This window comes from Danio rerio, chromosome 14 (assembly GCF_052040795.2).
Source record: "Danio rerio strain M-AB ecotype USA chromosome 14, GRCz13ab, whole genome shotgun sequence".
In the NCBI taxonomy this organism is placed as follows: domain Eukaryota; kingdom Metazoa; phylum Chordata; class Actinopteri; order Cypriniformes; family Danionidae; genus Danio; species Danio rerio.
Genome location: NC_141034.1, coordinates 2,527,400 through 2,552,359, shown reverse-complemented (window position 1 = coordinate 2,552,359; position 24,960 = coordinate 2,527,400). Strand labels below are relative to the sequence as shown.

The 24,960-nt window shown below is 40.9% G+C and overlaps 20 protein-coding genes and 1 pseudogene across 21 annotated transcripts in view; all 21 read left to right on the top strand.

The window, feature by feature from the left end:
- pcdh2g1.1 (protocadherin 2 gamma 1.1) overlaps positions 1–24,960 on the top strand; it is a 226,530-nt gene that overhangs the window by 97,974 nt on the left and 103,596 nt on the right. The window lies entirely within an intron of this gene.
- pcdh2g1.2 (protocadherin 2 gamma 1.2) overlaps positions 1–24,960 on the top strand; it is a 222,937-nt gene that overhangs the window by 94,381 nt on the left and 103,596 nt on the right. The window lies entirely within an intron of this gene.
- pcdh2g2.2 (protocadherin 2 gamma 2.2) overlaps positions 1–24,960 on the top strand; it is a 214,072-nt gene that overhangs the window by 85,516 nt on the left and 103,596 nt on the right. The gene's annotated exons all lie outside the window — the stretch shown is intronic.
- The window catches only part of pcdh2g3 (protocadherin 2 gamma 3), a 206,322-nt gene that overhangs the window by 77,766 nt on the left and 103,596 nt on the right, over positions 1–24,960 (top strand). The gene's annotated exons all lie outside the window — the stretch shown is intronic.
- pcdh2g4 (protocadherin 2 gamma 4) overlaps positions 1–24,960 on the top strand; it is a 201,455-nt gene that overhangs the window by 72,899 nt on the left and 103,596 nt on the right. The gene's annotated exons all lie outside the window — the stretch shown is intronic.
- pcdh2g7 (protocadherin 2 gamma 7) overlaps positions 1–24,960 on the top strand; it is a 193,694-nt gene that overhangs the window by 65,138 nt on the left and 103,596 nt on the right. The window lies entirely within an intron of this gene.
- Positions 1–24,960, top strand: part of pcdh2g8 (protocadherin 2 gamma 8) — a 183,334-nt gene that overhangs the window by 54,778 nt on the left and 103,596 nt on the right. The gene's annotated exons all lie outside the window — the stretch shown is intronic.
- pcdh2g9 (protocadherin 2 gamma 9) overlaps positions 1–24,960 on the top strand; it is a 178,409-nt gene that overhangs the window by 49,853 nt on the left and 103,596 nt on the right. The gene's annotated exons all lie outside the window — the stretch shown is intronic.
- pcdh2g10 (protocadherin 2 gamma 10) overlaps positions 1–24,960 on the top strand; it is a 173,301-nt gene that overhangs the window by 44,745 nt on the left and 103,596 nt on the right. The window lies entirely within an intron of this gene.
- Positions 1–24,960, top strand: part of pcdh2gp1 (protocadherin 2 gamma pseudogene 1) — a 169,187-nt pseudogene that overhangs the window by 40,631 nt on the left and 103,596 nt on the right. The window lies entirely within an intron of this gene.
- pcdh2g11 (protocadherin 2 gamma 11) overlaps positions 1–24,960 on the top strand; it is a 160,889-nt gene that overhangs the window by 32,333 nt on the left and 103,596 nt on the right. The gene's annotated exons all lie outside the window — the stretch shown is intronic.
- Positions 1–24,960, top strand: part of pcdh2g12 (protocadherin 2 gamma 12) — a 156,658-nt gene that overhangs the window by 28,102 nt on the left and 103,596 nt on the right. The window lies entirely within an intron of this gene.
- The window catches only part of pcdh2g13 (protocadherin 2 gamma 13), a 152,532-nt gene that overhangs the window by 23,976 nt on the left and 103,596 nt on the right, over positions 1–24,960 (top strand). The gene's annotated exons all lie outside the window — the stretch shown is intronic.
- The window catches only part of pcdh2g14 (protocadherin 2 gamma 14), a 146,523-nt gene that overhangs the window by 17,967 nt on the left and 103,596 nt on the right, over positions 1–24,960 (top strand). The gene's annotated exons all lie outside the window — the stretch shown is intronic.
- pcdh2g15 (protocadherin 2 gamma 15) overlaps positions 572–24,960 on the top strand; it is a 127,985-nt gene continuing 103,596 nt past the window's right edge. The window contains exon 1 of the mRNA NM_001024187.2: positions 572–2,989. Coding sequence (NP_001019358.2) covers positions 572–2,989 — 2,418 coding nt within the window. The remainder of the gene's footprint in view (positions 2,990–24,960) is intronic.
- pcdh2g16 (protocadherin 2 gamma 16) overlaps positions 4,073–24,960 on the top strand; it is a 124,484-nt gene continuing 103,596 nt past the window's right edge. Inside the window, exon 1 of the mRNA NM_001024188.2 lies at positions 4,073–6,505. Coding sequence (NP_001019359.2) covers positions 4,073–6,505 — 2,433 coding nt within the window. The remainder of the gene's footprint in view (positions 6,506–24,960) is intronic.
- pcdh2g17 (protocadherin 2 gamma 17) overlaps positions 7,191–24,960 on the top strand; it is a 121,366-nt gene continuing 103,596 nt past the window's right edge. The window contains exon 1 of the mRNA NM_001024189.2: positions 7,191–9,629. Coding sequence (NP_001019360.2) covers positions 7,191–9,629 — 2,439 coding nt within the window. The remainder of the gene's footprint in view (positions 9,630–24,960) is intronic.
- On the top strand, positions 10,944–13,343 carry pcdh2g18.1 (protocadherin 2 gamma 18.1; the record flags this gene model as incomplete). The annotated part of the gene is given in 1 exon segment (NM_001024190.2): positions 10,944–13,343. A coding segment is annotated over 1 exon segment (2,400 nt), but the record flags the coding sequence as incomplete, so codon positions are not given.
- Positions 14,512–16,911, top strand: pcdh2g18.2 (protocadherin 2 gamma 18.2; the record flags this gene model as incomplete). The annotated part of the gene is given in 1 exon segment (NM_001444396.1): positions 14,512–16,911. A coding segment is annotated over 1 exon segment (2,400 nt), but the record flags the coding sequence as incomplete, so codon positions are not given.
- pcdh2g22 (protocadherin 2 gamma 22) overlaps positions 18,107–24,960 on the top strand; it is a 110,450-nt gene continuing 103,596 nt past the window's right edge. Inside the window, exon 1 of the mRNA NM_001024194.2 lies at positions 18,107–20,506. Within this exon, the coding sequence (NP_001019365.2) occupies positions 18,107–20,506 (2,400 nt within the window). The remainder of the gene's footprint in view (positions 20,507–24,960) is intronic.
- The window catches only part of pcdh2g19 (protocadherin 2 gamma 19), a 106,883-nt gene continuing 103,596 nt past the window's right edge, over positions 21,674–24,960 (top strand). Inside the window, exon 1 of the mRNA NM_001024191.2 lies at positions 21,674–24,073. Within this exon, the coding sequence (NP_001019362.2) occupies positions 21,674–24,073 (2,400 nt within the window). The remainder of the gene's footprint in view (positions 24,074–24,960) is intronic.

The following is a 24,960-nucleotide window of genomic DNA, read 5'->3' as shown; positions in this document are numbered from 1 at the left end:
TACCCAGCAGTGGGGTTAAAAACAACCCAATTTGGGTAGTTTTTAACCCTGTGTTAAAAGAGAGAGAAATATAACTTCAGTTTAAACAAAACTCATATTGCGTTCAGATCTTGCCAGCTCTTTGTATGTTGACGCTTTACACCAGAGGCGCCCGAACCCAGTCATGGAGGGCCAGTGTCCTGCAAAATTTAGTTCCAACTCCAATCAGACACACATTGGCTAGTTAATCAAGCTCTTATAGGCTTTCTGTAAACATCCTTGCAGGTATTTTAAGGCAAGTTAGAGCTAAAATCTGCAGGGCATCTGAGTTTGGGCACCCCTGCTTTACCCTCTATAACTGCTGCTGTGCTTCTTAATGGCTGTGAGAGGTGCTGTTGCCCAGAGAGAGGACAAGCGCTGCTGTAGAAGGCATTGCGTCAGACAGGATAGACAAAAGACGACGTGCTGTCCTTTGCGCCCACATAAAGCCTTGCATTGGAATAGTGTTAGTAAAAATACAAAGGAACTTGCTTGGATGTTTGAAATCCGAAAGCGCGTTTGTTTGTCTTGCTTGGATTAATACATTTGGAGGATGCTGGATTACAGAGGAGTCAATGTGAGGTGGTGTGTAAAATGGCGAGGAGGGTTTTCTTTTTTCCTTTTATTCGTGCTGCACACAGTGACCGCGCAGATTCGCTACTCCATCCCAGAGGAAATGCGGACGGGATTGTTTGTCGGGGACGTGGCGAAGGATCTCGGTTTGGACGTGAAAAGGTTGGTGTCTGGCCGCGCGCGTCTGGTTATTGATGACAGCAGACAATACGTCGAGCTGAACCGCAACAAAGGACATTTGGTGGTGAAGGAGAGGGTAGACAGAGAGCAGCTCTGCGGGCAGAAATCTCCGTGTAGCTTCGGTCTCGAGATCTTGCTCGAGAATCCTCTCGAGTTTTTTTCGATTACCATCGAAATTCAAGACATCAATGATCACGCGCCCGTTTTTTCTAAGAAGGAGATCATATTGGAGATCAGCGAGTCCACGCCTATAGGCACTACGTTTTTGTTAGACACAGCCACTGATCCTGATGTAGGTTTGAACTCTCTTCAGAGCTACAGTCTGAAACCTGCTGATAATTTCGCTTTAAAGCAGCACAGTCGATCTGACGGCAGTAAATACGCAGAGATGGTGCTGCAGTCGGTGCTGGACAGAGAAAAACAGGGCGAGCATGCGCTGATATTAACGGCTGTTGATGGAGGAGACCCGCCGCGCTCTGGATCTGTTAAAATAATCATTACTGTCCTTGATGCCAATGATAATGTACCTGTTTTTACAGAATCGTTGTATAAATCAAGTGTAGCTGAGAACGCCGCGAGAAATGCGTTAATAACTAAAGTGAGCGCATCTGATGCAGATGAAGGTGTTAATGGCAATGTTACGTATTCATTTACTCATATTGGAGAGGATGCAGCACACCTTTTCCAAATCCATCCACATACGGGTGAAATCATCCTAATCGGAGATCTGGATTTCGAATCAATTCAGCATTATGAAATTAACCTTAAAGCTAAAGATCCAGGTGGCCTCGTGGGTGCAAGTAAATTATTTATAGATGTTGTTGATGTTAATGATAACAGCCCAGTTATAAGCATGACGTCTTTTTCGGGTAAAATACAAGAGGATTCACCCGCTGGCACGGTTGTAGCTTTGATAAGCGTCCAGGATTTAGACTCCGGTAAAAACGGACAGGTGCGCTTAGCTTTAGAACAAAGTTCTCCCTTTACAATCAAGCCATCCCCGCGGAAATACTACACTTTGGTAACTGATGCGCCTCTGGACAGGGAGAAAGTTTCTAGCTTTAATCTGACGTTAGTTGCAACGGATGAGGGCAGCCCTTCGTTATTCAGTAAGATAACTATTTCTCTGGATGTCACTGATATCAATGACAACGCGCCAGTGTTCAGTCAGCGTGAGTATAAAGCGTATGTAATGGAGAATAATTCTCCTGGAGTTTCTTTACTCACTCTTCAAGCATCAGATCCTGACGCAGGGCAAAACGCGCGCATTGCGTATTATCTAATAGACTCAGATGTAAATGGTTCCCCTGTGTCATCGCACTTCTCTGTTAACGCGGACAATGGAATTATACATGCAGTGCGTTCGTTTGATTACGAACAGATGAAAGAGTTTAAAATACATGTAAGAGCGCAGGATGGCGGGTCTCCACCTCTCTGTTCAAATGCTACAGTTGTCATTAACGTTCAGGACCAGAATGACAACGCGCCGCAGGTTCTGTATCCGGTCCAGTCAGGCGCTTCTGTGGTGGCTGAAATAGTGCCTCGTTCGGCAGATGTGGGTTATCTGGTGACTAAAGTGGTGGCTGTTGATGTGGACTCTGGACAGAACGCCTGGCTCTCCTATAAACTGCACAAAGCCACAGACAGGGCGCTGTTTGAAGTGGGCGCACAGAATGGAGAAATCAGAACTGTCCGGCAAGTGACAGATAAAGATGCTGTCAAACAAAGACTCACTGTTGTAGTGGAGGACAACGGGCAGCCCTCTCGATCAGCTACAGTCAATGTTAACGTGGCGGTGGCGGACAGCTTCCCTGAGGTGCTCTCGGAGTTCACCGACTTTACGCACGACAAGGAATACAACGACAACCTGACTTTCTATCTCGTTTTGGCTTTAGCTGCAGTCTCGTTTCTTTTCATAACATGTTTAGTGGTTATAATATCGGTCAAAATCTACAGATGGAGACAGTCTCGTCTGTGTTATCAAACAAATCTTCCGGTTATTCCGTATTATCCGCCGCGTTACGCGGACACTGTTGGCACGGGAACTCTGCAGCACGTGCATAATTATGAGATTTACAGAACCACTGACTCCAGAAAAAGTGATATGAAGTATTTCGCACCTATCAGTCAAAGTCTGATGAGTGTTGATGCTAGTGGAACAGGAACAATTCTAAAGGAGACGCCAGCGACTGACTGTTCCGATGCGCGCAGCACACTGGTGAGTCTTCACAATTTATTTGCTTTTAATACCTAATAGTACGTAGTTTTTATGATGTGTTCTCAAATGTGATTGGACTTCTTGATGTGATGTTGTAAGCTAATGTATGGCATTTTAAAAATAGTTTGTAGTTCGTATAGCTCTTGAAATAAATAAGGCTATGTGGAAGATATGATTCTACCGGATTAGAAGTGCGGAATCCACACTGTTCCACACTGTCTATTTGTGTTGAAACAACATGAAGGAATTAAATTAAGTACACTGAAAAAATGCTCTCTGCAAAATTGTTGCAAGTAAATTATTTGTGTTGAATTTAAATTTAGTAATGTTCAACTTATTTTGTTTGTTTAAATTCAGCCCAAATAAATTGTTTACAAGCACTTAACTTAAAATTATTTAGTAAATAGAACGAATCATCTTTGATTTTTTTTTTTCAGTGTATTAGTTTTTATAAATGTAAGTGCAGTTTGAAGTTTTCACCCTTAGAAACCTCAAGAATTGTGTTGTTTTGGTTTATTTTATAAAAGTAGTGTGAGTATACAGTACGTCTTTAAAGACCCTGTTCTGTGTTGCGCTGTCCATGGTGCTGAAAAGTGTGGCCTCACTTCAACATTTATTTTTTTCAAAATCTACAGTATATATATATATATATATATATATATATATATATATATATATATATATATATATATATATATATATATATATATATATATATATATTTGTTTGTTTGGGTTTTTATACGTTTTGCAGCTGTAAGCACCCAACATATGTGCAAAAATAACTAAATATAAAATAGTGCTGCATATTATTTTACTCAGGCTTGTTAATGCATAGTTTGAACAGCAAGGGCCGCTGTTGATTTGAGAAAGACTACTTGGTTTGCCTGGTCATGCAGTGGTCTTTACGCCCTCCCTTTTTTCTAGCGTTGTGACCTGCTCCCTCAACATTTTTCATTCAGGGCTGTGTGAGCAAGAAACGAAGGTGTGCAATAATTTTCGCATTATTTGTCCCTCCTTAACATCTTGGATTACATCTAATCATCTAGCCTTACTGGATTTCTGGTTTGCTTACGTTTGGATTATGATTGAACGGGTCTTTTCGATGGCAGAATGCAGTCATCGGTTTTGGCAGTGGAAAATGCTGCTGTTCTTGCTTTTGTCTTGCTTTTTTCTTTCTGCAAACGGACAGATACGGTATTCCATTCCGGAGGAGATGAAGAAAGGGTCGCTCATAGGTAATGTAGCGCAAGATTTGGGGCTTGATTTAAAAAGGCTTCGCTCGGGTCGAGCGCGTATCGTGACGGGAGAAAGCGCTCAGTACGCGGAGCTGAAAACAGACAAAGGGATTCTAGTCGTGAGTGAGAGAATAGACCGAGAGCAGCTTTGCGGTGACGTCACACCATGCAGCTTCAGCTTCGAGATCATTCTAGAGAACCCAATGGAGCTGCACCCAGTAACCATTGAAATATTGGATGAAAATGATCACGCGCCGTCGTTTCAGAACAAAGAGCTAAAATTCGAGATTAGCGAGTCTGCAGCGCTGGGTTCACGCTTTTTGTTGGAAAGCGCGGATGATCACGATGTAGGCGTGAACTCGCTGCAGAATTACATTTTATCCACGAATAACAATTTTATTTTAAAGCAGCACTCAAATCCTGACGGAAGTAAATATGCAGAAATGGTTTTACAGAAAGCGTTAGACAGGGAGGAGCATCCTCATTTGTCTCTGAAGCTGATTGCTGTAGATGGCGGAAACCCGCAGAGGTCTGGCTCCGTTATTATAGATGTTACTGTTTTAGATGCCAATGACAATGCTCCTGTGTTTAACCAGACAGTTTATAGGGCATCTGTTATGGAGAATGCACCGAAAGGCACTTACATTACTACTGTTAATGCCACCGACGCAGACGCTGGTTCGTATGGGCGAATAACTTATAATTTCTATAAACAAAAGGGAGCTGCTGCGCAGTTGTTTAATATTGACAGCAACACCGGCATTATTTCTGTTGTTGGAGAAATCGATCACGAAAAGGACACTAAATTTGAACTTACAGTTGAAGCTCGAGATCAGGGAGGATTAACAGATTCGAGTAAAATTACATTGGATGTCATTGATGTGAACGACAATGCGCCTGTCATTAACGCCATGTCTTTCTCGAGCACAGTATCTGAAGATGCGCCACCAGACACCACAATCGCGATTATTAATGTTAAAGACGCTGACACCGATGATAACGGCAGGGTCAGTTGTTTTATTGAAGGATCTGAAGATTTTGTCGTAAAATCGACTTTAAGAAATTATTATTCTTTAGTCACAAATGTTATTTTGGATCGCGAGAAATTGTCTGAGTACAACATCACTGTTGTCGCCACTGATTCCGGAAAGCCGCCTCTAACAAGCAGAAAAACCTTTAACCTAAAAGTAGTTGATGTTAATGATAATGCCCCAGTTTTTAGGGAAAGAGTTTACAACTCCTATTTGCCAGAGAATAATTCACCTGGCGTTTCTATTCTCAGAATTAGAGCTCACGACCCGGATGAAAATCAAAACGCGCGTATATCCTACATCCTAGAGGAGAGCGATTTGGGTGGGTTTCCTGTAGGCACGTATGTTTCTGTTAACGCAGAGAGCGGGGTGGTACACGCAGTGCGCTCGTTTGATTATGAGCAGATCAAAAACATTAAGGTAACCGTTAAAGCGCAGGATGGCGGCTCTCCGCCGCTTTCTAGCAACGTAACAGTGAACATTTTCATCCAAGACCAGAATGACAACGCGCCTCAGGTTCTGTATCCGGTCCAGTCAGGCGCTTCTGTGGTGGCTGAAATAGTGCCTCGTTCGGCAGATGTGGGTTATCTGGTGACTAAAGTGGTGGCTGTTGATGTGGACTCTGGACAGAACGCCTGGCTCTCCTATAAACTGCACAAAGCCACAGACAGGGCGCTGTTTGAAGTGGGCGCACAGAATGGAGAAATCAGAACTGTCCGGCAAGTGACAGATAAAGATGCTGTCAAACAAAGACTCACTGTTGTAGTGGAGGACAACGGGCAGCCCTCTCGATCAGCTACAGTCAATGTTAACGTGGCGGTGGCGGACAGCTTCCCTGAGGTGCTCTCGGAGTTCACCGACTTTACGCACGACAAGGAATACAACAATAATCTGACTTTCTATTTGGTTCTGGCATTAGCAGCAGTCTCGTTTCTTTTCGTAACATGTTTAGTCATCATCATTTCTGTTAAAATCTACAGATGGAGACAGTCTCGTCTGTTTTACAAGTCCAGTCTTCCGGTTATTCCGTATTATCCGCCGCGTTACGCGGACACTGTTGGAACAGGAACGCTGCAGCACGCGTACAATTATGAGGTTTACAGAACAACCGATTCCAGAAAAAGTGACTATAAGTTTGTCAGACCCGCAAGTCAAAACGTGTTGATAGTGGATCCTAATTCTACAGGAACAGTGCAGCGCGCACACACGGAGAACAACATGCTGGATGGATTAGATTCGCCGGTAGAGGTGAGAATTAATTTATTTAATTAAGTAATTTCATACAGTGCACTGAAAAAAAATATTTAGAAATGATTCCTTGGATTTACTAATTTTTTTTACGTTAAGTGGCAGTAAACAATTTATTTGGGCTGAATTTAAACAAACAAATTAAGTAGTGTTTTATTAAATTTAATTTGTTTGTTTAAATTCAACACAAATAAATTGTTTGCAACAGTTTTGCAGACATAATATATTTCAGTGTGTGATTAACTTTGTTTGAAATCGCCTTTAAAGCAAATGTGGCTGCTCTTTACCTTCTGATTAAGCTGTCTTTTCTCGTATTTCATGTCAGAAAATCCGCCACATTTTACGCAAATCTGTATTTATTTCAGCACCTCTCAGTGCATAGCATTTCTGTCAGTAGTATTTTTCTGGAAATATATGCAGTCTCGTAATGCTTATTTTGAACTCCAAGGGCCGCTGTTGGTCAAAGAAACACTTGGTTTGTGAAATGCTTTTTGTCCCTGTAAACCCTGGCTCCACCCTGTCATGCGCACCGTGACGCTCCTTCTGTTTCATTCCATACGGGTTGGTGAGAGAGTGACACTGTCTTTTTCTCTCCCAAACGAATGCAAAACGTTTTAGTGTTGCCTTTGAATGTTATTTCATCCCATTGAAGAAATATTGATGTTGGACTTGGTGTCTATTCAGTATGGCTGTTAAGGATTTTCATCGAAATGGATGTGCTAGATGGATTTTTTTCTCCCCACCGCAGTGGCGAGTATTGCTTTTCATCCTGTGCAATTTTCATTTCGCCATCTCTCAAATCCGGTACTCCATCCCTGAAGAAATGAGTAAGGGCTCGCTAATTGGTAACGTAGCACAGGATCTGGGGCTGGATTTAAAAAGGCTTCGCTCGGGTCGAGCGCGTATCGTGACGGGAGAAAGCGCTCAGTACGCGGAGCTGAAAACAGACAAAGGGATTCTAGTCGTGAGTGAGAGAATAGACCGAGAGCAGCTTTGCGGCGACGTCACACCATGCAGCTTCAGCTTCGAGATCATTCTAGAGAACCCAATCGAACTGCATCAGGTAACTGTTGAAATCATAGATGTAAACGATAACTCTCCTGCATTCCAGAAAAACAAAATTAATTTGGAAATTAGCGAATCTGTGAATCCTGGTTCACGCTTTGCATTAGAGAGCGCGCATGATGCTGATGTAGAATTAAATTCGTTGCAAAATTATATTCTCACAAGAAACAATTATTTCGTTTTAAAACAGCAATCTAATCCTGATGGAAGTGTGTTTGTCGAAATGGTTCTAGATAAAGAGCTAGACCATGAGGAGCATCCTCATTTATCTCTGAAGCTGATTGCTGTAGATGGTGGAAACCCGCAGAGGTCTGGCTCTGTTAATATAGATGTTACTGTTTTAGATGCCAATGACAATGCTCCTGTGTTTAACCAGACAGTTTATAGGGCATCTGTTACGGAGAATGCACCAAAGGGCACTTACATTACTACTGTTAATGCCACCGATGCAGATAGTGGATCAAACGGACATATCACGTTCTCCTTCTCCGATCTGAAAGAGCAGTCGAGAGGTATTTTTAACATCGACGAAAACACCGGCTTGGTGTCTGTTTTAGGAAACATTGACTTTGAGAAGGACAAACGTTTTGAAATCAGAGTTAAAGCAACAGACCAAGGGGGTCTGACGAGTACAAGTAAGCTCATAATCGAAGTAGTGGATGTGAATGATAATGCGCCGGTAATTACCCTCATGTCTCTCACGAGTCCCGTGTCAGAGGATGCGCCACCAGGCACAACAATAGCAGTGGTTAACATTAAAGACTCTGACTCTGGGAGAAATGGTCAGGTTTCGTGTTTCATTAATGAAAACATCCCATTCAAAATCAAATCATCCCTCTCTAACTATTATAATTTGATCACAGATGCCTTTCTTGATCGTGAAACTCAGTCACAGTTTAATATAACAGTGACTGCAACCGATTCGGGTTCACCTGCGCTCTCGAGCTCTAAAACAGTTAGCCTTAAAGTTTCTGACATTAACGATAATGCGCCAGTTTTTGATCAAAAAAGCTATTCAGCACAGCTTATTGAAAATAATACTCCTGGATTGTCTATATGTAGTGTTACTGCGAGGGATTTAGATTGGAATCAAAACTCCCGAGTGTCTTATTATTTAGAGGATGCGCATATTAGCGGAGCGCCGATTTCCTCTTACGTGTCTATAAACGCTGAGAATGGCGTGTTGCACGCAGTTCGTTCGTTTGATTATGAGCAAGTTAAACAGTTTAGTTTTATTGTAAAAGCACAGGACGGAGGCTCTCCTCCTCTCAGCAGCAACGTGAGCGTCAAAATCCTGATTCAGGACCAGAATGACAACGCGCCTCAGGTTCTGTATCCGGTCCAGTCAGGCGCTTCTGTGGTGGCTGAAATAGTGCCTCGTTCGGCAGATGTGGGTTATCTGGTGACTAAAGTGGTGGCTGTTGATGTGGACTCTGGACAGAACGCCTGGCTCTCCTATAAACTGCACAAAGCCACAGACAGGGCGCTGTTTGAAGTGGGCGCACAGAATGGAGAAATCAGAACTGTCCGGCAAGTGACAGATAAAGATGCTGTCAAACAAAGACTCACTGTTGTAGTGGAGGACAACGGGCAGCCCTCTCGATCAGCTACAGTCAATGTTAACGTGGCGGTGGCGGACAGCTTCCCTGAGGTGCTCTCGGAGTTCACCGACTTTACGCACGACAAGGAATACAACGACAACCTGACTTTCTATCTCGTCTTGGCCTTGGCTGTAGTGTCGTTTCTCTTTATCGTGTCCATCATCGCCATACTGTCAGTCAAATGCTACAGATGGAGACGCGAGCGGATGTTTTATAAGTCTGGAGCGAATCTTCCGGTTATTCCGTATTATCCGCCTCTTTACGCAGATGTAGGAGGCACAGGAACTTTACAGCACGTGTACAATTATGAGGTTTGCAGAACCACTGACTCCAGAAAGAGTGATGTGAAATACGGCAGAGCTTGCAGTGAGAGCATCATTAGTCTGGACACCAGTGGGACACAGACACTCACGCATGCGCAAAGAGGAAACCTGGTCAGTGGAGATTTTGATGATCAGGTGAGAATAATTTTCTAAATCACATTGTATTTGTTTAACTACAAAACACTCGATGATTCGTACATAAATGTGTCCATTTTACGTACAAGCAAGTTACTTTAATATAGTTGTTTTTTTTGTTTTTCCTATGTATTTTACCAAATTTATTATTACGGATTTAATATGAGCTTTGTAATGTATTTATCGAGTTTTATGGTTTATTTTAATTACTTCTATGAAGGAATGTTCGATTTTAATTCATCAGATTTTTTTCTGATCATATATTTTTGCTTCATATACCTCTTTTCCAAGTTTATTTAAAGCAATTGCTTATTTTAAGCAGTAGAATTTAATATTATTTTTAACGTGAATTTATTATTATTACTAAATTGCTCTCAAAGCAATTCAATCGATTTAATCTATTGCAATCGGTCAAACTTTTTTTACTGTGAACTTTTATAAGTTCTGGTCCTCTAAAATGCCTTAAACGATCGTCTGTGTATTGTTGTTTTAATTGTTTTTTAATCATCTTTAAATACACCATACTATTTGAAATCTACAGTTGTTTTTACTCCGCTTTTTTCTCAGACATTTCTAATTTCATCAAGCGCTTGTGAAGAGTGCAGAGCTCCACTTTAGTCATTGTAACTGACCGTGGTGCTGAAACGCGGTCTTGCACCTTTCTGTCTATAGTAACTTCTTCTTGATTTCGATTCTTGACAACACATCTTCAAGAAATTGTATGTCCTTCCAGTCTCAAATCATTATAAAGAAATTAAAGTTCCGTATTCTATCATAATCGTAATTTCAGTTAATTGTGTATTTTAGGTTATTCCGATTAGATAAGATGTGCGTTTGTGCTCATTTGTGAACTAGTAGTTATTTTCCCCTATTTCAACAAAAACAAAACAGCGTCTTTAGGCACTCTTTTTTTTTTTTTAAATGGCGATTTTAGTTTAGCACTTTATCATTTTTATCTGTCTGTCTGGAAATAATTATAAAAATGTTTTATGTGCAAACCTTTTTTTCTGTAGTTCTTCAGAATGAACTCATAGTGCCGCTGTTGGTCAATATGTCAATGTAGTGAGCAGATCTGCTGCAGTTCCACCCCCATCATCTCCATATTATTAGAGAGAGACAGAAGCTGAGAGCACAGTGTGAGGAGGAGAGAGAAGACAAAACACGGAGATACTCTATTCATTATCATTCTCTTATAATTTATTTTGTCGTTGTTGTTGCTAGTTCATGTGTCTTTGGGATTATTCATGATTTTCTGAAGCTTTTTGGACTAATTTTGCCTTCTGCTTTAATCTTCGTTCTCTGGGCTCCTGCAAAATGTCGGACAGAACAATGGCGCGGCAAGTACTGCTGTTTATTTGGTTTCTCTCTCTCAGCTCAGCTCTCGGGCAGGTCAGTTACTCCATTCCTGAGGAAATGGCCAAAGGCTCTTTAGTCGGGAACATAGCGCAGGATTTGGGTTTAGATTTAAAGAGGCTGAAATCGGGGAAAGCGCGGATTTATACAGGAGACAGCGCTGAATACATCGAGCTGAATAAAGAAAGAGGAGTCCTCCTTATCAAAGAGAGAATAGACCGAGAGGCGCTGTGCGGACAGACAACGCCTTGCGCGCTGCATTTGCAGATCATACTCGAAAATCCCATGGAGTTTTTTACAGTTACAATTGAAATAACAGATGTTAATGACAACACGCCCATTTTTAAAAAGAGAAGTGTTGTTTTTAAAATCAGCGAATCTGTTATTTTAGGCTCTAAATTTATGTTGGAGCCTGCTGTAGATCTTGACGTGGGAATTAATGGTCTTCAGAGCTATATGCTGAAACCAACAGATAATTTAAGTCTTAAATTTAAAAATCAAGCAGGAGACGGAAAACATGTGGAAATGGTTCTGCAAAAACCTTTAGATCGTGAAAAGCAAAATGAAATAAATTTAGTCCTCACAGCTGTTGATGGAGGAGATCCTCAGTTATCTGGAAGTATAGATATTCACATCACTGTGTTAGACGCAAACGACAACGCGCCTGTTTTCATGCAGTCCGTTTATAAAGCAACTGTGACAGAAAATGCGCCAAAAGACACGATTGTGTCCACAGTGAGCGCAACTGACGCCGACGAGGGTATAAATAGTAAAATAGAGTATTCCATTGCCAACATGGAAGATGATGTTCAGCGATTATTTGCCATTAATAGAGATAATGGTCAAGTCAGTGTGGTCGGCATAATAGATTTTGAAAGAGCTCGTAACTATGAGATACGCGTGCAGGCGAGTGATCAAGGTGGCCTGACTGATTCATGTAAGATCATAGTTGATGTTGTTGATATAAATGACAATGCTCCAGTAATCAATATCATGTCTAAAACAAACGTGATAGCTGAAAACTCTGCATCTGAGACGGTTGTTACAATGATTAATGTTCAGGATGTTGATTCGGGAGATAATGGGAAAGTTCAGTGTTCTGTTAATGAAAATATTCCCTTTTCTCTTAAATCCACAAATAATAATTTCTTCAGTTTAGTCACTGATGGTGATTTAGATCGCGAGCGAGAGTCTGAGTATAACATCAGTGTGACGTGTGCTGATGAGGGCGTGCCCTCTCTCTCCAGCAGCGTCACTCTCTCCTTACAGATATCAGATGTGAATGATAACGCGCCTGTCTTTGAGCAGAGCTCATATCAGGCCTCTGTTCAGGAAAACAACACACCTGGTCTTTCCATATTCACAGTCAGAGCCAGAGACGCAGATTTTAACCAGAACGCCCGTGTGTCCTACATACTGGAGGACTCGTCGGTTAACGGAGTGCCCGTCTCCTCGTTAGTGTCCGTTAGTGCTGATAGTGGAGTCATACATGCAGTGCGATCTTTCGATTACGAGCAGATCAAAGAGTTCCAGTTCCGCGTAAAAGCGCAGGACGGAGGCTCTCCTCCTCTCAGCAGCAACGCGAGCGTCAAAATCCTGATTCAGGACCAGAATGACAACGCGCCTCAGGTTCTGTATCCGGTCCAGTCAGGCGCTTCTGTGGTGGCTGAAATAGTGCCTCGTTCGGCAGATGTGGGTTATCTGGTGACTAAAGTGGTGGCTGTTGATGTGGACTCTGGACAGAACGCCTGGCTCTCCTATAAACTGCACAAAGCCACAGACAGGGCGCTGTTTGAAGTGGGCGCACAGAATGGAGAAATCAGAACTGTCCGGCAAGTGACAGATAAAGATGCTGTCAAACAAAGACTCACTGTTGTAGTGGAGGACAACGGGCAGCCCTCTCGATCAGCTACAGTCAATGTTAACGTGGCGGTGGCGGACAGCTTCCCTGAGGTGCTCTCGGAGTTCACCGACTTTACGCACGACAAGGAATACAACGACAACCTGACTTTCTCTCTAGTCTTGGCCTTGGCTGTAGTGTCGTTTCTCTTTATCGTGTCCGTCATCGCCATACTGTCAGTCAAATGCTACAGATGGAGACGCGAGCGGATGTTTTATAAGTCTGGAGCGAATCTTCCGGTTATTCCGTATTATCCGCCTCTTTACGCAGATGTAGGAGGCACAGGAACTTTACAGCACGTGTACAATTATGAGGTTTGCAGAACCACTGACTCCAGAAAGAGTGATGTGAAATACGGCAGACCTTGCAGTGAGAGCATCATTAGTCTGGACACCAGTGGGACACAGACACTCACGCATGCGCAAAGAGGAAAACTGGTCAGTGGAGATTTTGATGATCAGGTGAGGCTTTCTTATTAACAATATGTGTTGTAACCGTTTATAAGGACTGAATCCATTCAAATTATTCGTGCCTTTATGGAATATTTTCTGTTTGCACAAGAAAAAAGACTAGTTGTTGTAATTTGTCTTTTTATATTGTGGTGGCGTATGGTATTTTTATTTAATTTGTTTATATTTATTTGTCCTGTGGTAATATTAGCAAGATCTTTGAGCTATTTTTTCCGCTGTATTGCGTTATTCAGATTTATCGAAATTTCAGAGGGAGTGACTAACGTCCTTCTCAATTACTGTTACACACTTGCGTAAAACAACCAATATAAACGCGTAAATTTAAAGGCCTACAATACAAAACTGCATCATTTTAAAATATGGGAATATTTTTTTTCTACTTTGACCATCCTCTATCCTCTTTGAACACATTTTAGTTTTAAAATCTTCAGAGAAGATTGAACTCAAGTCACCGTAACTGACCATGGTGCTGAAATGTTTTACATTTCGTGTCTTGTTTCTTCTCCTATTTTAGGTCTTTAGTAATTTAAAATCATTCAAATAAGTTGTCTTCATATTAAAAAATATTTTGGTCGACCGTTTTCACGTATTTTTAATCTCTGTTAATTAAATATTTATCATTTTCTCTTCAATTCCGTTTAGAAAGTTGCATCTAAACTTGTAATATTTAATTATTTTCATTTTATTTTGCTTTTGGCTTGTTTTTTTTACACATTTAATTTAAATAATTCTTCAATTTCTTGTTGAAAGATTGCATTTTAATTAACTTTAAAAACGGCTATAATTGAGTCATGATTTAAGGGGAGATCATTTTAAAACACGTGTTATACAGTGAATATACTGTATGTTTTAGTCATTTTGTAGTTCTTCAGAATGAACTCATAGTGCCGCTGTTGGTTAATATGTCAGTGTAGAGAGCAGATCTGCTGCAGTTCCACCCCCATCATCTCCATATTATTAGAGAGAGACAGAAGCTGAGAGCACAGTGTGAAGAGGAGAGAGAAGACAAAACACGGAGATACGCTATTCATTATCATTCTCTTGGATTTACAGAATTTTGTTGTTCTTTCTACTTTGGATATACACATGATTCCCTTCACATTCTAGGATCAAATTATTTGTCTTCTGCTTGAATCTTCATTCTCGGGTTTTCTGCAAAATGTCGGACAGAACAATGGCGCGGCAAGTACTGCTGTTTATTTGGTTTCTCTCTCTCAGTTCAGCTCTCGGGCAGGTCAGTTACTCCATTCCTGAGGAAATGGCCAAAGGCTCTTTAGTCGGGAACATAGCGCAGGATTTGGGTTTAGATTTAAAGAGGCTGAAATCGGGGAAAGCGCGGATTTATACAGGAGACAGCGCTGAATACATCGAGCTGAATAAAGAAAGAGGAGTCCTCCTTATCAAAGAGAGAATAGACCGAGAGGCGCTGTGCGGACAGACAACGCCTTGCGCGCTGCATTTTCAGATCATTCTCGAAAATCCCATGGAGTTTTATAGTGTTAATATTGAGGTTGTTGACATGAATGACAATGCACCGTTTTTTGAAAAAAGTGAGATGATTTTTAGGATTAGTGAAACTGCATCACTTGGTACAAAATTCACGATAGAGCCTGCTAATGATTTTGACGTTGGAAATAATGGTATTCATACTTACTCACTGAAACCAACAGATAATTTTTCTTTAAAATACAACATTCTTCCAGGAGGAGACCATCAAATCGAAATGACGTTACAAAAGCCTCTAGATCGTGAGAAGCAGGAGCATTTGTCCTTAACATTAACGGCTATTGACGGAGGAGATCCTCCAATGTCTGGAAATATCCAGATTAATATTATTGTATTAGATGCGAACGATAACGCTCCTGTTTTCTCTCAGACAGTTTATAAAACTGCAGTAACTGAAAATTCACCAAAAGGCACAATAGTTACTACAGTGAGCGCGTCAGATCTTGATCAGGGAGTAAATGGTGAAATAACTTACTCTATTAGAAACACTATTGATAAAGTCCGAGACATATTTGAAATAAGCGAGACTGACGGTAAAGTCAGATTGATCGGTCTAGTTGATTATGAACAAGCTCGAAACTTTGAGATACGCGTACAAGCAAGTGATCATGGAGGCTTTACTGATTCTTGTAAAATAATAGTTGATGTTATTGATGTAAATGATAATAAACCGGTGATTAATATCATGTCCAAAACAAACGTGATAGCTGAAAATTCTCCGTCTGAAACCGTGGTTACAATGATAAATGTCCAGGATGCTGACTCAGGGGAAAATGGGAAAGTTCAGTGTTCTGTTAATGAAAATATTCCCTTTTCTCTTAAATCAAATAGTAATAATTTCTTCAGTTTAGTCACTGATGGTGATTTAGATCGCGAGAGAGAGTCTGAGTATGACATCAGTGTGACGTGTGCTGATGAGGGCGTGCCCTCTCTCTCCAGCAGCGTCACTCTCTCCTTACAGATATCAGATGTGAATGATAACGCGCCTGTCTTTGAGCAGAGCTCATATCAGGCCTCTGTTCAGGAAAACAACACACCTGGTCTTTCCATATTCACAGTCAGAGCCAGAGACGCAGATTTTAACCAGAACGCCCGTGTGTCCTACATACTGGAGGACTCGTCGGTTAACGGAGTGCCCGTCTCCTCGTTAGTGTCCGTTAGTGCTGATAGTGGAGTCATACATGCAGTGCGATCTTTCGATTACGAGCAGATCAAAGAGTTCCAGTTCCGCGTAAAAGCGCAGGACGGAGGCTCTCCTCCTCTCAGCAGCAACGCGAGCGTCAAAATCCTGATTCAGGACCAGAATGACAACGCGCCTCAGGTTCTGTATCCGGTCCAGTCAGGCGCTTCTGTGGTGGCTGAAATAGTGCCTCGTTCGGCAGATGTGGGTTATCTGGTGACTAAAGTGGTGGCTGTTGATGTGGACTCTGGACAGAACGCCTGGCTCTCCTATAAACTGCACAAAGCCACAGACAGGGCGCTGTTTGAAGTGGGCGCACAGAATGGAGAAATCAGAACTGTCCGGCAAGTGACAGATAAAGATGCTGTCAAACAAAGACTCACTGTTGTAGTGGAGGACAACGGGCAGCCCTCTCGATCAGCTACAGTCAATGTTAACGTGGCGGTGGCGGACAGCTTCCCTGAGGTGCTCTCGGAGTTCACCGACTTTACGCACGACAAGGAATACAACGACAACCTGACTTTCTATCTCGTCTTGGCCTTGGCTGTAGTGTCGTTTCTCTTTATCGTGTCCATCATCGCCATACTGTCAGTCAAATGCTACAGATGGAGACGCGAGCGGATGTTTTATAAGTCTGGAGCGAATCTTCCGGTTATTCCGTATTATCCGCCTCTTTACGCAGATGTAGGAGGCACAGGAACTTTACAGCACGTGTACAATTATGAGGTTTGCAGAACCACTGACTCCAGAAAGAGTGATGTGAAATACGGCAGGGCTTGCAGTGAGAGCATCATTAGTCTGGACACCAGTGGAACACAGACACTCACGCATGCGCAAAGGGGAAAACTGGTCAGCGGAGATTTTGATGATCAGGTGAGGCTTTCTTATTAACAATATGTGTTGTAACTTTTTATAGGGACTGAAACCACTCAAAACATGCGTGTTTTTATGAAATACTTTCAGTCTTACTCCAGAAAAAATGCTAATTGCTGCAATTATTTCTCTTTTTTATTGTGGCGTCCTGTGGTATTTTTATGTAGTTCGTTTCAGTTCATTTTTTTTATTTTTATTTTTGTGATATCACAGATATTTGTGTGTTAATTTTTTTTTTCCGTTGTAACGCGATATGCAGCTTTTTCTCATTTCAAAATGTATGACTAATAATCAACGCCCTTATCAACACTTGCTTAAAACAATCACAGACGCATCTTTTAAAAGGCCTGAAATACAGAAATACATCATTTTAAAATATAGGAATATTTTTCTTCTACTTTGACCATCCCCTATCCTCTGAACACATTTTAATTTTGAAAGCAGAACATCTTCAGAGAAGATTAAACTCAAGTCACCGTAACTGACCATGGTGCTGAAATAGTTTGCACTTTTTGTCTTGTTTCTTTCTTTTATAATTTAAGTATTCAGTCATTTAAAATCCTTCAAACACATCGTCTTACAATTTACAAGTATATTAATCTGCCATATTCACGCGTTTTAATGTATATTATTAAATATGTTTGTTTCTCTCTTTAATTTCGTTAGGATCAGTGCATCTATATTTGTACTATATAATTATTTTCATTTTTTTATGCTTTGGCTTGTTTAGTTCTTTGTTTTTTTTTCACATTTGATTACAAATCATTCCTCCATTTTTCACTTTAAGATTGCAACTTGATTAAATTTCAAAACGGCTATATTTGACTTATGATTTAAGGAGGAGGTAATTTAAACACATGTTATACTCTGAATATACTGTATATTTTAGTCATTTTGTAGTTCTTCAGAATGAACTCATAGTGCCGCTGTTGGTCAATATGTCAGTGTAGAAAGCAGATCTGCTGCAGTTCCACCCCCATCATCTCCATATTATTAGAGAGAGACAGAAGCTGAGAGCACAGTGTGAGGAGGAGAGAGAAGACAAAACACGGAGATACTCTATTCATTATCATTCTCTTGGAAATATTTTTGTTGTTGCTAGTTCATGTCTCTTTGGATTTATACATGATTTCCTGAAGCGTTTTGGACTGATTTTGATTTCTGCTTGAATCTTCGTTCTCTGGTCTTCTGCAAAATGTCGGACAGAACAATGGCGCGGCAAGTACTGCTGTTTATTTGGTTTCTCTCTCTCAGTTCAGCTCTCGGGCAGGTCAGTTACTCCATTCCTGAGGAAATGGCCAAAGGCTCTTTAGTCGGGAACATAGCGCAGGATTTGGGTTTAAATTTAAAGAGGCTGAAATCGGGGAAAGCGCGGATTTATACAGGAGACAGCGCTGAATACATCGAGCTGAATAAAGAAAGAGGAGTCCTCCTTATCAAAGAGAGAATAGACCGAGAGGCGCTGTGCGGACAGACAACGCCTTGCGCGCTGCATTTGCAGATCATACTCGAAAATCCAATTGAGTTTTTTAGCGTTACCATTGAAATAACAGATATTAATGACAACACTCCCAGTTTTAAAAAGACAAAGGTTATTTTTAGAATTAGTGAAACCGCTGTTTTAGGATCTAAATTTATGTTGGAGCCTGCTGTAGATCTCGACGTGGGAATTAATGGTCTTCAGAGCTATATGCTGAAACCAACAGATAATTTTAACCTTAAATATAAAAATCAAGCAGGAGACGGAAAAAACGTGGAAATGATTTTACAAAGACCTTTAGATCGTGAAAAACAGAATGAAATCAAATTAGTCCTCACAGCTGTTGATGGAGGAGATCCTCAGTTATCTGGAAGTATAGATATTCACATCACTGTGTTAGACGCAAACGACAACGCGCCTGTTTTCATGCAGTCCGTTTATAAAGCAACTGTGACAGAAAATGCGCCAAAAGACACGATTGTGTCCACAGTGAGCGCAACTGACGCCGACGAGGGTATAAATAGTAAAATAGAGTATTCCATTGCCAATATGGAAGATGATGTTCAGCAGTTATTTACCATTAATAGAGATAATGGTCAAGTCAGTGTGGTCGGCATAATAGATTTTGAAAGAGCTCGTAACTATGAGATACGCGTGCAGGCGAGTGATCACGGTGGCCTGACTGATTCATGTAAGATCATAATTGATGTAATTGATATTAATGACAATACTCCAGTGATCAATATCATGTCTAGGACAAACGTGATAGCTGAAAACTCTGCAGCTGAGACGGTAATTACAATAATTAATGTTCAGGATGTTGATTCAGGGGACAATGGTAAAGTTCAGTGTTCTGTTAATGAAAATATTCCCTTTTCTCTTAAATCCACAAATAATAATTTCTTCAGTTTAGTCACTGATGGTGATTTAGATCGCGAGAGAGAGTCTGAGTATGACATCAGTGTGACGTGTGCTGATGAGGGCGTGCCCTCTCTCTCCAGCAGCGTCACTCTCTCCTTACAGATATCAGATGTGAATGATAACGCGCCTGTCTTTGAGCAGAGCTCATATCAGGCCTCTGTTCAGGAAAACAACACACCTGGTCTTTCCATATTCACAGTCAGAGCCAGAGACGCAGATTTTAACCAGAACGCCCGTGTGTCCTACATACTGGAGGACTCGTCGGTTAACGGAGTGCCCGTGTCCTCGTTAGTGTCCGTTAGTGCTGATAGTGGAGTCATACATGCAGTGCGATCTTTCGATTACGAGCAGATCAAAGAGTTCCAGTTCCGCGTAAAAGCGCAGGACGGAGGCTCTCCTCCTCTCAGCAGCAACGCGAGCGTCAAAATCCTGATTCAGGACCAGAATGACAACGCGCCTCAGGTTCTGTATCCGGTCCAGTCAGGCGCTTCTGTGGTGGCTGAAATAGTGCCTCGTTCGGCAGATGTGGGTTATCTGGTGACTAAAGTGGTGGCTGTTGATGTGGACTCTGGACAGAACGCCTGGCTCTCCTATAAACTGCACAAAGCCACAGACAGGGCGCTGTTTGAAGTGGGCGCACAGAATGGAGAAATCAGAACTGTCCGGCAAGTGACAGATAAAGATGCTGTCAAACAAAGACTCACTGTTGTAGTGGAGGACAACGGGCAGCCCTCTCGATCAGCTACAGTCAATGTTAACGTGGCGGTGGCGGACAGCTTCCCTGAGGTGCTCTCGGAGTTCACCGACTTTACGCACGACAAGGAATACAACGACAACCTGACTTTCTATCTCGTCTTGGCCTTGGCTGTAGTGTCGTTTCTCTTTATCGTGTCCGTCATCGCCATACTGTCAGTCAAATGCTACAGATGGAGACGCGAGCGGATGTTTTATAAATCTGGAGCGAATCTTCCGGTTATTCCGTATTATCCGCCTCTTTACGCAGATGTAGGAGGCACAGGAACTTTACAGCACGTGTACAATTATGAGGTTTGCAGAACCACTGACTCCAGAAAGAGTGATGTGAAATACGGCAGACCTTGCAGTGAGAGCATCATTAGTCTGGACACCAGTGGGACACAGACACTCACGCATGCGCAAAGAGGAAAACTGGTCAGTGGAGATTTTGATGATCAGGTGAGGCTTTCTTATTAACAATATGTGTTGTAACCGTTTATAAGGACTGAATCCATTCAAATTATTCGTGCCTTTATGGAATATTTTCTGTTTGCACAAGAAAAAAGACTAGTTGTTGTAATTTGTCTTTTTATATTGTGGTGGCGTATGGTATTTTTATTTAATTTGTTTATATTTATTTGTCCTGTGGTAATATTAGCAAGATCTTTGAGCTATTTTTTCCGCTGTATTGCGTTATTCAGATTTATCGAAATTTCAGAGGGAGTGACTAACGTCCTTCTCAATTACTGTTACACACTTGCGTAAAACAACCAATATAAACGCGTAAATTTAAAGGCCTACAATACAAAACTGCATCATTTTAAAATATGGGAATATTTTTTTCTACTTTGAGCATCCTCTATCCTCTTTGAACACATTTTAGTTTTAAAATCTTCAGAGAAGATTGAACTCAAGTCATCGTAACTGACCATGGTGCTGAAATGTTTTACATTTCGTGTCTTGTTTCTTCTCCTATTTTAGGTCTTTAGTAATTTAAAATCATTCAAATAAGTTGTCTTCATATTAAAAAATATTTAGGTCGACCGTTTTCACGTATTTTTAATCTCTGTTAATTAAATATTTATCATTTTCTCTTCAATTCCGTTTAGAAAGTTGCATCTAAACTTGTAATATTTAATTATTTTCATTTTATTTTGCTTTTGGCTTGTTTTTTTTACACATTTAATTTAAATAATTCTTCAATTTCTTGTTGAAAGATTGCATTTTAATTAACTTTAAAAACGGCTATAATTGAGTCATGATTTAAGGGGAGATCATTTTAAAACACGTGTTATACAGTGAATATACTGTATGTTTTAGTCATTTTGTAGTTCTTCAGAATGAACTCAAAGTGCCGCTGTTGGTCAATATGTCAGTGTAGAGAGCAGATCTGCTGCAGTTCCACCCCCATCATCTCCATATTATTAGAGAGAGACAGAAGCTGAGAGCACAGTGTGAGGAGGAGAGAGAAGACAAAACACGGAGATACGCTATTCATTATCATTCTCTTGGATTTACAGAATTTTGTTGTTCTTTCTACTTTGGATATACACATGATTCCCTTCACATTCTAGGATCAAATTATTTGTCTTCTGCTTGAATCTTCATTCTCGGGTTTTCTGCAAAATGTCGGACAGAACAATGGCGCGGCAAGTACTGCTGTTTATTTGGTTTCTCTCTCTCAGTTCAGCTCTCGGGCAGGTCAGTTACTCCATTCCTGAGGAAATGGCCAAAGGCTCTTTAGTCGGGAACATAGCGCAGGATTTGGGTTTAGATTTAAAGAGGCTGAAATCGGGGAAAGCGCGGATTTATACAGGAGACAGCGCTGAATACATCGAGCTGAATAAAGAAAGAGGAGTCCTCCTTATCAAAGAGAGAATAGACCGAGAGGCGCTGTGCGGACAGACAACGCCTTGCGCGCTGCATTTGCAGATCATACTCGAAAATCCCATGGAGTTTTATAGTGTTAATATTGAGGTTGTTGACATGAATGACAATGCACCGTTTTTTGAAAAAAGTGAGATGATTTTTAGGATTAGTGAAACTGCATCACTTGGTACAAAATTCACGATAGAGCCTGCTAATGATTTTGACGTTGGAAATAATGGTATTCATACTTACTCACTGAAACCAACAGATAATTTTTCTTTAAAATACAACATTCTTCCAGGAGGAGACCATCAAATCGAAATGACGTTACAAAAGCCTCTAGATCGTGAGAAGCAGGAGCATTTGTCCTTAACATTAACGGCTATTGACGGAGGAGATCCTCCAATGTCTGGAAATATCCAGATTAATATTATTGTATTAGATGCGAACGATAACGCTCCTGTTTTCTCTCAGACAGTTTATAAAACTGCAGTAACTGAAAATTCACCAAAAGGCACAATAGTTACTACAGTGAGCGCGTCAGATCTTGATCAGGGAGTAAATGGTGAAATAACTTACTCTATTAGAAACACTATTGATAAAGTCCGAGACATATTTGAAATAAGCGAGACTGATGGTAAAGTCAGATTGATCGGTCTAGTTGATTATGAACAAGCTCGAAACTTTGAGATACGCGTACAAGCAAGTGATCATGGAGGCTTTACTGATTCTTGTAAAATAATAGTTGATGTTATTGATGTAAATGATAATAAACCGGTGATTAATATCATGTCCAAAACAAACGTGATAGCTGAAAATTCTCCGTCTGAAACCGTGGTTACAATGATAAATGTCCAGGATGCTGACTCAGGGGAAAATGGGAAAGTTCAGTGTTCTGTTAATGAAAATATTCCCTTTTCTCTTAAATCCACAAATAATAATTTCTTCAGTTTAGTCACTGATGGTGATTTAGATCGCGAGAGAGAGTCTGAGTATGACATCAGTGTGACGTGTGCTGATGAGGGCGTGCCCTCTCTCTCCAGCAGCGTCACTCTCTCCTTACAGATATCAGATGTGAATGATAACGCGCCTGTCTTTGAGCAGAGCTCATATCAGGCCTCTGTTCAGGAAAACAACACACCTGGTCTTTCCATATTCACAGTCAGAGCCAGAGACGCAGATTTTAACCAGAACGCCCGTGTGTCCTACATACTGGAGGACTCGTCGGTTAACGGAGTGCCCGTGTCCTCGTTAGTGTCCGTTAGTGCTGATAGTGGAGTCATACATGCAGTGCGATCTTTCGATTACGAGCAGATCAAAGAGTTTCAGTTCCGCGTAAAAGCGCAGGACGGAGGCTCTCCTCCTCTCAGCAGCAACGCGAGCGTCAAAATCCTGATTCAGGACCAGAATGACAACGCGCCTCAGGTTCTGTATCCGGTCCAGTCAGGCGCTTCTGTGGTGGCTGAAATAGTGCCTCGTTCGGCAGATGTGGGTTATCTGGTGACTAAAGTGGTGGCTGTTGATGTGGACTCTGGACAGAACGCCTGGCTCTCCTATAAACTGCACAAAGCCACAGACAGGGCGCTGTTTGAAGTGGGCGCACAGAATGGAGAAATCAGAACTGTCCGGCAAGTGACAGATAAAGATGCTGTCAAACAAAGACTCACTGTTGTAGTGGAGGACAACGGGCAGCCCTCTCGATCAGCTACAGTCAATGTTAACGTGGCGGTGGCGGACAGCTTCCCTGAGGTGCTCTCGGAGTTCACCGACTTTACGCACGACAAGGAATACAACGACAACCTGACTTTCTATCTCGTCTTGGCCTTGGCTGTAGTGTCGTTTCTCTTTATCGTGTCCATCATCGCCATACTGTCAGTCAAATGCTACAGATGGAGACGCGAGCGGATGTTTTATAAGTCTGGAGCGAATCTTCCGGTTATTCCGTATTATCCGCCTCTTTACGCAGATGTAGGAGGCACAGGAACTTTACAGCACGTGTACAATTATGAGGTTTGCAGAACCACTGACTCCAGAAAGAGTGATGTGAAATACGGCAGACCTTGCAGTGAGAGCATCATTAGTCTGGACACCAGTGGAACACAGACACTCACGCATGCGCAAAGGGGAAACCTGGTCAGTGGAGATTTTGATGATCAGGTGAGAATTGTTTAATGACTTTTGCGGAGCTTTTAATGCATTTTTTCCTCAAGAATTTAAATGTAGTTTGAATTGTTGACACGTTCACTAATTGAGGCTGCATTAGTACTTGTTTTTTATTTGATTATCTTGTAGAAAACTGCAATTGTTTAATGATAAATTTTAGATTTTGGAATTTAACTTGGGTGGTTCATTCTGCTGCGCGACCCCTAATAAATCAGGGACTGAAAGCCGAAGGAAAAAGAGTGATTTGGTGGACTTTTAGGTCTGTATAGGCTATTCGGTAGCTATTTTCTGAAAATAAATGTGTCTATTTTTGTGAATTAAACGAGTCTTAAATACTGAAATAGAAAAAAGTCTAATATTTTTCTGCATCAGACTGATATCTTGATTTCTCCTTTATCATTATTTATTTATTTATTTATTTATTTATTTATTATTTATTATTATTAGTAGTAGTAGTATTCGTATTATTATTTTTTTATTTATTTATGTATTTATTTATTTGTTTATTTATTATTTATTTTTTTTATTATTTATTATTATTATTATTATTATTATTTATTTTTGTTTTTTTTTTTTGCAGTTGAAGTCTCGTAGTTTATTCTACTGAAATATATGCTAAAGATTTTGTTTCCACCTTAACTTCATTTTCATTTGTTTCGCCATGTAGTGAGCAGTTATAGCCATTGTTTGCTTCGCTGACCGTGGTCCTGAAATAAGGTTATGGCAGTCATTACCCTTATATTTTTTCTCAGGTCTTTAAATATGCGATATTTGTTAGAGTTTTCTCATTTTAATGATCTGTCCCCTTTTTAAAACTAAACTATACACAATTGTATATATTAATCGACCATTGTTGCTTGGACTATTGCATTTTGGCAAAT